Raw genomic sequence first — 12,608 nt, 5'->3', positions numbered from 1 at the left:
TTTTGTAGTTTTGGCAGTTTTATTTTGTGTACTTGTGAATACTTGCTTTGTTGCCTAGCTCGCATCTAACCCTTAAGAACAATGTTGCTTACTGTATGATTGCATTGGTGTTCATTTGTTACTTTGTCTTTTTCAGATATGAAGCTGCATTATGGTGACCTGACTGACAGCACATGTTTAGTGAAAATCATTAACCAAGTCAAACCTACAGAGATTTACAACTTGGGGGCTCAGAGTCATGTCAAGGTAGCATGATATTACCTTTTATCCCTTCTAGCAAATAATATTTACATATACAGTACATCCATACTGTTAGGGTCATTTATTAAATACTTAGTAGGTAGATTAAATATGTGAAACTAGATTTTTGGAACAAATGGGGTAACTTTGAGTATCGTTTACACTGCTGTTAAAAAATACTTTTAGAATTACCATATTAGCCCAACTAAATATCAGGCAGCCCCAAATATAAGACAAACCCCTCTTTTTCAAGACTCAAATTTGCAAAAACTTTTTGAAAACCAAATGTAATTTTCATACAAGAATTTATTCAAGAGTCCTGAAACAAATCTGAATACGGAAAAAAACATTGCAATAAAATAATGCAAACTGTTTTAAACTTGCTTCTGAGATCTGTCGTGTCAAAATATAAGTCATCAGTAACATCGTGTTATTCGCTGCGCTCAGTGTCACTGTCCTTACTTCCATCCTCTGGCTCCTCCCATAGCAGGCCAGCTTCACTGCGGTCCAGGGCATTTGAATGCAACATTTTCTAAACCCGTGCATGATGGTCTTTGTAGAAACGGCATCCCATGCGTGGAGGATCCACTCATAGAGCAAACGTACTGGAGGCACCTGAATCTTTCCAGATCGTGTTACTTACTGCGTGATCACCGCACAGGAGCCACTCTGTGTATTTCTTTCGCATATTGTCTTTGAATGGTTTGTTGACCACAGCATTCAATACAGTAATCCCTCAAATGTCGAGGCTTTACTATATCGCAGGTTTTTGGGGGAGATTTTCTTTTTTTTGTCAGTTCATAAAAATGTGAAACTCCATGCTGAAACTCGCAAGTGGAAGCCACTCCTATGTCTTCCGCTTGCTACTAGAACTCAGCACTGAAGTAAAGGGTTAGGGTTAGAAAAAATAAATAAATAAATCGAGGTGACCCTAATTTGTGTTTTTTCCTTTATCGCGGCCGTGTCTGGTCTACATTAACCGAAATAATCGAGGAATTACGGTACCTGCTGCTGCTTGTCATCCTTTGTCCCCCAAGCCGTCTTCTCCACACAACCTTGAGCCAATCCACTACAAGCGCGTTACCAGTAGATTTATAAATATATATATATATATATATATATATATATATATATATATATATATATATATATATATATATATATATATATATATATATATATATATATATATATATATATATATATATATATATATATATATATAAATCTACTGGTAACGCGCTTGTAGTGGATTGGCTCAAGGTTGTGTATATATATATATATATATATATATATATATATATATATATATATATATATAAATATATAAATATAAATATAAATATAAATATAAATATATATATATATATATATATATATATATATATATATATATATATATATATATATATATATATATAAATATTATCTCCAACACACACACACACACACACACACAGGTTTTATACACTGTTGTGATTAGAATTTTGTTTGTCTAACAGCCAGGCTTTAAGACGATTGGTGGAGAGGTTTCAGAAACAGAAGTTCACGTATATTAATTGGTATTGAGTTCCAGGTATGTGCAGTGATAGGTCTGAAAATACAACTTCAGGAGCAGGTTAAGAAAGAGTGAGATCAATTTAAATAGGAAATAGGTTTATTTCCGGACTGCAGGATGGTTGGAGAATGCTCCGACAGCTGTGAACTTCTTACAGCCTGCCTTCCTCACAATTCTCTCTGAATGAACACTAGCTCAGTCTTTATATAGGAACTATAGGGTAATATTAGTGTAGTCAGTGTCCATGAGCCCAAGAAGAACCAGTCAAGACACCGTTGTTGTGGAATCGAATCTTAGGTTATAGCGTCCTGCATGTTCTTCATAGTTTGTAGGGCATCATGAATTCAGTAGGATGAGCCGGGAGGCATGAAAGCGCATCACGAGTGTCCCACAATGGCACACACACCTCCCCGCTGGGTGGCCACTCCGTCAAGAGCAGGGCGGCCCTGGGAAATCACCTGGGCCGTGGCGGCTACCTGGGCCTCTCGGCCTTGCCGCAGCCAGACTGATGCGCCGTCACAGGCCCGGAACCTGCAGTCAATGGTCTCCAGACGCAGGGCATTCCTTGCCACACGCACCCAGGGGAACAGACCCATTAGGTTTTTTGGAGGGGACTGACCAGTTTTTGTGTTTGAGGGGCACATCAGAGCCCCACACTGGATCCCGGTCATGAGCTCCGACACTAGTCCATCAGTGTTGATGGTGGTGGCCAACTTGGTAAGGTTAGCGGTCAAAATCCCACGGTGAGGTCCGTCCCCAGTGGAGATAACTAGCACTTTCTTTTTATCACCTTGACGAGTACCAGGTCGCCTGGGGACAGGCCCTCCTGTGTGGGAGACCGAGAAGATGTCGGCAGATTATTTACATTCATCACTGTTCTTTCTTGGAGCATTTAACCACTGAGTGTGAGAATCTGTTTCTCTAGTTTCCTCCGCCACCACTCCGAGTCTTACTGTTCCATTTGTTCTTTCAATGAGTCCAGCACTTTGGGGGAGGCAGGCACAATGATACCTCAGGTCGATTCCAAGATGCCGTCACGAAGCGAGCACCACCATTACTCCAAATGACTCGTGGTATTCCATGGCTTGGAATTATCCTTTTGCATATGGATTTTTGCGACTGCCGTGGCGTCCGTTTTCTTGGTTGGACATATCTCAACCCACTTGGTCAATGACCACCAGACAGTACCTGTATATGCCACCTTGGTTCATTCAGCTCGATGAAATCCATGTTCAGAACCTTGAAAGGATATGTCCATGTCTGCCTTGTTCCTCGCTTGTGTCTTTCTTTGCCTTGAGAGTTGTGTCTACAGCAGGTGAGACAGTTTCTGCAAATGTTTTTTTAAAAGTAGGTTTGGTGACCTCTGGGAATATGCATTGTTTGTTGTACTATACTGATCATCCCCCCTCCCCCCTGTTGAGACATGGCTCCTCCCATGGCTCAATTTTGCAATTACTTCAAACAATGATTGTGGGATGCACGGTTTGTTTGCAAAGAGGCCGTTCTCGCGTTGAGTGGCTCCTTCCACCTCCCACTGCAGCTTCTCTTTTTCTGGTCATTTATTTTAACCCTTTGTAAGAAGGCTTAGTCTCAATTGAAACGCTTTCACCTGTTTTGCGTATGGAGACAATAAGACCAATAAAAATAGTTTCCAATGGTTTTATGGCATTGCTTGCTGAGCAATAATCTTTCCAATCTATACTGGAGTGGTTGGCGTTTTGCTTTATTACGTCAGAAAGTTTATCTCACCTGTCTCCTCAAACGTTTCAACCGAGAGAACCTTCTTACAGTGTAAAAGGTGGATCTGCATCCCCCTCTCAGCTATTTTCCACGTTGGTTGGTTGGTCAGCAATGCTTGGTATGGATGTTCCCACTTTAAGGCACCACCTGGTACCACCGTTGGTCCGTTTCCTGTTGAGAAGCACAATCTGCCAACCCAAATTCCATGCATTTCCTTCAGGACTTTTTTTTCATAATTTGTCGCTGCCATCCCTAAAAAAAAGGCTTATTGGCAATTTCAGAAATCCATTTGCAAATTTCCAAATCCTTTGCCGCCATCCCTTAAAAAGGGCTTATTGGCGATTACAGAATTAGATTTCAATTTTTTAAAATCCTTTTCCACCTTGATATCTAACCGATTGATTATATCTCGGTGGCCAGCCAATCAAAAACACAAAAAGACAGACAAACATTCATGCTCACACTCATAATCAGACATCAGTGGTCAGCAAATTTTCATCACTGATGAAGAGCGCCATCCCAAGTGTGTGCTTCTTGGCAGCTAATCACCTTTTGCGGTCCTATCAGCAATAATCATTCTCAAAGGAAATAGGTCGACATCATTTGATTGACATCAACTGATGCTTATGCAATCCGTATATCATTAACAACCAAATAATTAGTAATACTTAAGGTCTAATTTTCAAATTACCCCTATATTGCTAACCTTTTACTGGCTGAATTCCTATTGACTCATCTCACCCCCACCAAGGAGACGATGTTTACTTAAGATAAGAGCCATTTTCTCCAGGAACACAGCACACAAAATATATTAACTCCACTCTACTCTCCTCAAGTCAACTCTCTGCACACCTTCAGCTGCTTTTGCTACACTTTCTTTTCTATTCACTTACAAAACTCTTTTCTTCAACGATTCCCTTTCTATGCTCATCAAACCTTTCACATATCCTTCAAATTGGTACTGAAACCATTCCTATCCACCCACCGCGGCAGACAGGCAACTTCCCACACTACGCATCCACACATAACCCACATCTAGCAACCCCCCCAGATGTCCACTCTGCAGTCTGACAATAAACCTACTTACCTTGTCACTTTCCGGATTAATCACTTAATAATTTAAACAACAATTTTATTCTAAATTTGCAGAAATTGATCTCTACTTCGTGAATATTTCTGAAAACACCAAGCCCAAAAAGTCGCTGACTTTTGTCTTGGGAGAGTCCCTGACTCTATTAACAGACCAAGACTATAAGTCCCCGACTCAATCTTGTGTACTTATGTTGGTACTACCCAAAAACTATAATGTTCGACGCACGCTGGCCCTGGACCGAAAAACTATTATGTTCATCTTAAGATCATACGATGGTCCCTGACCTGCAGAGTGTTAATCCGACCGCAGTGATAATACTCATTTAAATTATCACACTTCACGGAGACAGAAATCAAAGGGTGAACTCATGATTTTTCTCGTTCCGAACTTGCCCTAGTTGGAGGACCCGTCACCAGATCACCAGAGCGGCGAGGGAACGTCCGCCGTGTTGACCCTTTCAATGGAGGATGCTGTCGTCGTGTTCCGTCGTCGCTCTGGCAATTGTTGACTGTTGGGCCTCGGGCTTTCGGCCCCAAAGTATGTTAGGTCTGAAAATACAACTTCAGGAGCAGGTCAAGAAAGAGTGATATCAATTTAAATAGAAAATAGGTTCATTACCAGACTGCAAAATGGACTGTGAGAGTCCCTACAATGGGGTCCTGTTCAACGCGATGTTCCTGCAACTCTAGTCGAATGACCGGTGAGTGTGTCCTAAATGCAGGCAAAACTGACAGTCGTCACTAGGACTTTGGACAGATACGTTTCAGTCATTTGCAGAGCAAAAGGTAATTGATCAGTGTCGGACAGTTAGGTATTTGTGCTGACATGTCAACGCAATCACAAGACTCGAATTGATTATTCAGTCAGACAGTTGGGTGTTTATGCTGACATGTCAGCCATAAGGATGACTATGATGCTGTTATACTCACAAAAACTATTACAATATGAACAAGCAATTGCAAAGAGACTTTGTCCTATCTTACATGCGCGTTTCAAACAAAGCGAGTTGGCCATATTCCACAATACACGGAAACAATTGCAAGGCCAGCTAGTTAGCTATCTTACAATTTGTGGTGCGAACAAACAATTGTAAAGGCAGCTAGTTGTCTTATCCTACATTCCATTGTCCTACAGACAATTGTAAAACCAGTTTGGCCACACTGGCTCGACATGAACAAACAATTATTAAGCCAGTTGGCAGGTCTACCCCAATATGCAGCATGGACAGAGAAGTTGATTTGGCTGAACGCACTCTTTTTGAATGGAACTAGAGCCCTAGAGCCAGCCCTTGTTGATGTGTTGGAGTTTTTTGTACAAAATCATGAAGTGGCGAAGAAGCTTTGTGATGGAAGATTTTGTAAACTAAGGTGGCATTTGCATATTCTACAGTATTGTCCGAGTTCAGTCGTGTGTTTTTTTAATTACTGACAGTCGTGAAGTGTTTTTGGTTTTCTGTCCAATACGTTTAAAGCTTGCTTATGAATGGTTTCAATTAGTGTTGTTTTGCAGGCTGATGACCGACTTATTAGGCAGTTGGGCGTGTGATATGATTATTCTGTCAAAATATAGTTTTGCTGACTCGGGCGTGAGATTGCTTCTAATGAACTTACAGTTGGAAAATTTTAATTTAATTTTATTCAGTGTTTTTTTATCTGCCGTTTAAAGACACGTTGAGAGGGATACCTAGATATTGAAGTTCTTGGACTATATTGATTATTTTCCTTTGGACAAAAAAGTTGAGGTCATTGTTATTTGTCCCCTTTTTTGAAAAGTACATGTAGGTGTTAGATATGTTTTTGTAGTTGGGATGTTTTAAGCCAGTTATTCACTCGTCTTTGCATCTGTGAGTTCCTGTGCAACATGTTTTTGGCCTTTCGCATGGACATATAGAACACCATCATCGGTATACATTTGGTAAATGACAATTGAAGGACATCCGCTTAGTAGGTCATTTATGTAAACATTGATGAGCAGTGAATCTGTTCTTCTGTATAGTAGATTTTGTATTTTGTATCCTGAAGCATTGTGATCATACAGATAAATATGCAGAGCTGCCAACTTCTCCAGAATTCCCGGAGTTTACCCGAAAAAGCAACACAAACTCTGGCACTCCGGAAAACCTCCCTAAACTCTCGAAATTAAAAAAAAAGTCAGTGTATATGGAAATTAGAAAACATTCTACTGAAATGGCGGTTTGCTTTTTTCCAGAAAACATAAAATCAAAATTAGATAAAGGGTGCAGTCTTCATTGATTGAGTGCATTTGATACCATCAACCAACAGAGGCCAAGAAAAAGCATAAGATGAGGACCGTGACGGTGAAGTTGCTTGATATGCCGAAGGCGGGATAATGATAATGACAATGACGATAATGATAATAAATCAATACAAAAAAGTGGTTCTCTTGGTTGCTTTTTCAGATGATGCGGAGAGAAAAAATAATAAATCACTTAAATTTGAGTAAAAACCTTATGAATAACTAAATGCACAACTAATACTTAGTCGCACCATCTCAAAGAGTGACGAAAGTGTTCTAGAAGTATCTGGCTCCAACGCTTTAATTTCTGTTTTGGCGGTTGAAGCCTTGAAAGAGATTTCTATTTCTACATATTCCTTAAATTGGTATTGTGTGCTACTTTGTTTTAATATCTTTCTGACACCTTGGCTTGATTCAATTGAATTGCTGAATTGCTTCTCATATCATTTCTGTACATTTTGCTTAATTGATTTGAAGTGCTGAAGTTCTTCTGTATCATAATTGTATACACGTGTAAGATAACATTAAGATAAAATGACAACGTCGCTTGGCAATTGCTTATAAATATTGTATCAGTTTTTGTAAGTATAGAAACATCGTTGTCATAAAAAAAATGCCCCGAGTTTCGTCGTTGTCATGGGGACTTGACACTGATTAACCGGACTCTGCTCAAAGTTTGGTCATTGCCATGGAGACTTGCCACTGATTAATCAGACTTTGCCCAGAGTTTTGTCGTTTAATAGAAACCATACCATGCCTTGTTTTCCTATATTAAGACTGACCCACTGTTCATTCAGAGAGACTTGCGAGGAGGACAGACTGTGAGCATGGTTCACAGCTGTTTGAGCATTCTCCCCCATTCTGTATTCCGGTAATAAACCTATTTCCTATTAAATTGATCTCACTCTTTCTTAACCTGTTCCTGAGGTTGTATTTTCAGATCTATCAACATGTTTGCTGTGCTATGAATGTAACTGAAATTTTAATTTCTTATCTAACACATTTTTCAAAATAGAATTGCTCTCTTTTGGTTCTTAATCTAATGTGGCTGTTTTAGGGAATGTGGGTGGAAGCCACATTTCTTGAGAATACTCCACACCCATGCTGTATTCGTAAAATTTTATGCATTAGCAAAAATCATACATTCAGAATGGGATTTTTGTTTTTACTTGGTCAGATTGAGTCTTTCTTTTGCCTCTTCTTTAGATCTCCTTTGAATTGGCTGAATACACTGCTAATGTGGATGGTGTAGGAACACTTCGTCTTTTAGATGCTGTAAAGACATGTGGCCTGATCAACACCGTGAAGTTTTATCAGGCCTCCACGAGCGAGTTATACGGCAAAGTCCAGGAAATTCCACAGAAGGAAACCACACCCTTTTACCCTCGTTCACCTTACGGTAATGCATTCCTATCCAATGTAGAGAATACGTGTGTAAACAATAGAGCTTCATGTTTTTGGTTGTTTAAGGTCCTACTCATTGACACTTCTCCCAATATCACACCCAAAGGTTCATCTGAGGCGCTCATTATCCTTATTTCTGCTTGCCAATCATCTTACACCAAGGTTACTAATACCGTTTTGCACCAAGATCTACTTTTGAAGGAGCCAACCTCCCCTGATCTAAAAACTGGGGGGATGTTTTTATTGTGTCACTTTGGTTTGGGGGGAAAGAGCGTGAGTTGTCTATGTCAGTGTTTCCCAACCTTTTTTCAGCTGTGGCCCACTTTTTGCGAAAATATCAGGGGACACCATCATCTGAAAATCTTTTAATTTAAAACTATTTCACCTATATTAACAGTAGTCATTCTCATCAAAGTTTTATCAACAGGAATCACATAAATCTCCAAAATGATTTCAAAATCTATTTGTTCACAAGGACTGAATGCCCCCAAAGTCACCAAACGTCAGAGGACCCTGATCCACTTCCGGTTCGAGTGATGCAATAACGTTTTTAATCGCATAATTTTATGACTTAAATAAGCAACTAAATGACTGTTTCACATTTTGAATCTTGTAATAGTATAATATTTAATTTTAACGGTCACCATATTTTGATTTCAACTTTGTAATAATTCAATTTCAATCTTATATCAATGTTATATTCATATTCATTTTTTCTCTGATTATTACATTGTTTGACTTCACGGCACACTGGTTGGGAAACACTGGTCTATGTGATTTTAGTAGGACACTGGCTACTTAGACGTATCTCGTGACCAACATAGTGGGCCTTATTTGGAGCAGTGCAACATTAACGGGGACTTACAAGCAGCTGTGACATGTCATAAATGTTGTCTGTTGGAGGCTCTCGACACCTTACATATATCCTGATGAGACTTTATTGATTAGTAAATGAGTTAAATATGCGCGTTCAAAAAAAATTGAGCCTTCCGGTTGAAGCTTGCAACGTCGCGCTACAGGGGTGCCTCAGCATTGTTCAGGCCCAAAGGAAACTAACAGACTGTAACCCTGGAAGTGCTGAGTCATAACAACGGTCCTTAAATCAGGAAACCCCACAATACCCAACAACTACAGACCTCTAAACATCCTTCCAACAGTCTCAAAAGTCTTGGAAAAGATAGTAGCAGAGCAAATTGTGGATCACATTAACAGCAGTCCATATAGTCTTACAGGCTGCAATTTTGCTCTAGAAAACATCATTCTACAGAGACAGTTTGCTTCTTTCTGGAAAACATAAAATCAAAGCAATGGAAAAACAATAACAAGCTACTCCTAACAGGTCGCAATGTATTTGTACATGGTAAAACAATCAATGTACTGTGATGCTTCGCCTCTGTGGTTTCCATGCATTGCAGATTTTCTGAAGTATAAAATAAGTTAATACAAATGTCAAACATTGGGAGAAGTCAGGACAAGCAGTGACTTCGGCGCTGGAATGATTGGCAGTTTTGAAGGAAGAGAGCTCTAACTTCCTTCTCGGTTCGGTTAATTTGGAACTCCTATGATTTTGCTATATTTTCTCAAGGCGTTACTGGCTTGCATAACAGAGCTCTAATTAGGGAATTAGAGAGTTCATGCGGTCAACACTAGCTAGATAAGAGAAAGATTTCCATTTCCATATGAGTCGCACTTCAGCACTCAGCGCCAAAGAAGAAACGATAACCAAAAATGCACGACGTCTTGCAAGTTCCTGTTTTTGTTTTTTCTAGTCGCCATTAAAATTGCTACCTAAATATTGATGTTCACTGGTGTGCTTTGCGTAGCACGTTATTGCGGCATGAATACCTCTAAACTGTGGCATTCTTTGATGCATAATTCAGCTGGTAAGAACAATGTTAATGGGCTCTGCAATGCGGTTAAAAGAGAGATACGGGAAGTGAACCCACTTCTCCAATGGAGATTCCCACGTGTTGTGGCGGTCTGTATGTTGTGAATAAATAAAGATAAATTCCAGAAAGTCCAGAAGCCAGGATTAAACCTGTGATCTTAGAATGGTGATGTGGTTGGACCAGTCACCCCTATACCAACAAAATGATGCGTATAAAATAAAGTATTTTCTTTTCTTGTATTTTTATTGTACCATTGACACTTTGTCTTATAAAGGTGCTGCTAAATTGTATGCCTACTGGATTGTGGTAAACTTCAGAGAGGCCTACAACATGTTTGCTGTAAATGGGATCCTCTTTAACCACGAGAGTCCACGTAGAGGTGAGTGCTCACAATTATAAAATATATTATTTTAAAGAGCATCACGTTCCCATTCGCTCACCACCTGTAGGGGAGGCCAAGGAGGTCTGGTGCACCGATAGTTGAGCAGCAGCCAAAGGAGGTATCCATGGTGGTCTGATCCCCGGCTGCAGGGACTGCCTCTCGGGACATGGAATGTGACCTCTCTGGTTGGAAAAGAGTTTGAGCCAGTGAGGGAGATTGGGAAATTTTGGCTTGATGTAGTCAGGCTGATCTCTACGCACAGCTTTGGTTCTGGTACCACTCTTATCGAGGGGGGTTGGACACTATTCCACTATGGAGTCTCACGGTGAAAGGTTCCAAGCAGGTGTGAGCATAATTATATATCCCCTTGCTTGATGCATGTACATTGGAGTTTACCCTAATAGACGACTTGGTGGTATCCCTCCCTTCTGGTCTGGGGATGTGTCCTGACTGTTGTTTGCGCCTATACACCAAATGGCAGCTCATAGTACCCACCCTCTTTGGAGTCCTTGGAAGGGGTGCTGGAGTGTGCTCCTTCTCGCGACTGTCTTGTTCTGCTGGAGGACTTCAATGCTCATATTGGGAATGATTGAGACCTGGAAGGGCGTCATTGGGAAAAACAAACTGTGATCAGAACCCGAGGGGTGTTCTATTTTGGGACTTCTGCGATCGCCGTGGATTGACAATAATGAACACAATGTTCAAGCCTAAGGGTGTCCATGTGTGCACTTGGCACCAGTTCATCCTACACTGCTGTTTGATGATTGACTTTTTGGTCTTGTCATCAGACTTGGGGCCGGATGTCTTGGATAATCGGGTAAATAGAGGGGCGGCTGTGTGTCAACTGATCACCATCTGGTGGGGAGTTGGCTCCGATGGTGAGGCAGTATGCTGGTGCAGCCCAGGAGACCCAATCATTTTGTGTGTCTGCTGGGAATGCCCAAAACTGGAGTTTCACTTCCCACCACCAGCAGAGATTCTTTCATGTCCAGGAAGAGGCAGGGACCTTGAGTCCCAGTTGAACATATTCCTCTATTGCTAAGGTGGCAGATCAGAACTGCGGCTGCAAGGTGTCAGTGCCTATGTAGCAGCAACCCCAGAACTTGCTGGTGGACACTGGCTGTGATGGATGCCGTTTGGCTGAAAGAGTCTATCAGGCTTTTTTTGGCTGGCCCAGCAGCACACAGCTCTGGTGGTCTCCAAAGTAAAAATCCGGGAACGGGTGGAGTTCGGTGAGGCCATGGAGAACGACTTCCGGGTGGCTTCAAGGAAATTTTGGTCCACCATCCGACATCTCAGGGTGGGGAAAGCAGTGCATCCTCTTTGGGGTCTAGTTCACAAAGGAGGGAAGAATTGAACGGGCAACAGGCAATTCGCTGCAGCGTCTGCAGTGATGTGGAGTCTGCATTAATCTGTTGTGGTGAAGAAGGAGCTAAGCCAAAAGGCAAAGCTCTTTATTTACCGGTCGATCTACGTTCCCCTCCTCATCTATGGTCACGAGCTGTGGGTCATGACTGAAAAAATAGGATCCTGAATACAACTGGCTGAAATTAGTTCCCTCTGCACGGTCTAATAACTCTCCATTAGAGATAAGGGGAGAAGCTCGGTTGCCAACGAGAGGCTCTGAGTTGAGCCGCTGCTCCTCCGGATCGAAAGGAGTCAGTGGAGTTGGACAGACCGGGGAGACTATGTCTCCGAGCTGGCCCGGGGACTTCCAGGAATCCTCCCGGAAAAGCTGGATGAAGTTGCTGGTGAGAGGGAAGTCTGAGTTTCCCCCTTGAAGCTGCTGCCCCCACGAGCTGACTTTGGATAAGTAAAAAAATGTGGTTGGATGAACAGCATCAAAAATGTACAAAATGGCACTGCTCGAGTGGCAGCTAGTGCCAGTATCTGTCAGCTTTTACCTGTTTTTTTTTGTGGGGGGTTTTCACAGCTTTTATTTATTTTTTTCTACGTTTTAATACTTTACTTTATACTTCAATGATTTTATGACTTTTATGACTCCCGTCCACCAGTCGTGCGGGAGAGGCAGTCATTGTTGTATTA

The 12,608-nt window shown here is 41.2% G+C and overlaps 1 protein-coding gene across 3 annotated transcripts in view; it reads left to right on the top strand.

Annotated features, from left to right (window-relative positions):
• gmds (GDP-mannose 4,6-dehydratase) overlaps positions 1-12,608 on the top strand; it is an 88,046-nt gene that overhangs the window by 23,978 nt on the left and 51,460 nt on the right. For all 3 annotated transcript variants that reach the window (XM_077717847.1, XM_077717846.1, XM_077717848.1), the window contains 3 exons: positions 137-246; positions 8,094-8,286; positions 10,455-10,559. In XM_077717847.1, coding sequence (XP_077573973.1) covers positions 137-246; positions 8,094-8,286; positions 10,455-10,559 — 408 coding nt within the window. The remainder of the gene's footprint in view (positions 1-136; positions 247-8,093; positions 8,287-10,454; positions 10,560-12,608) is intronic.

Source organism: Stigmatopora nigra, chromosome 5 (genome assembly GCF_051989575.1).
Source record: "Stigmatopora nigra isolate UIUO_SnigA chromosome 5, RoL_Snig_1.1, whole genome shotgun sequence".
NCBI lineage: Eukaryota > Metazoa > Chordata > Actinopteri > Syngnathiformes > Syngnathidae > Stigmatopora > Stigmatopora nigra.
Note: the sequence above shows the minus strand (reverse complement) of the source record. Positions and strands in the feature narration are given on the sequence as shown.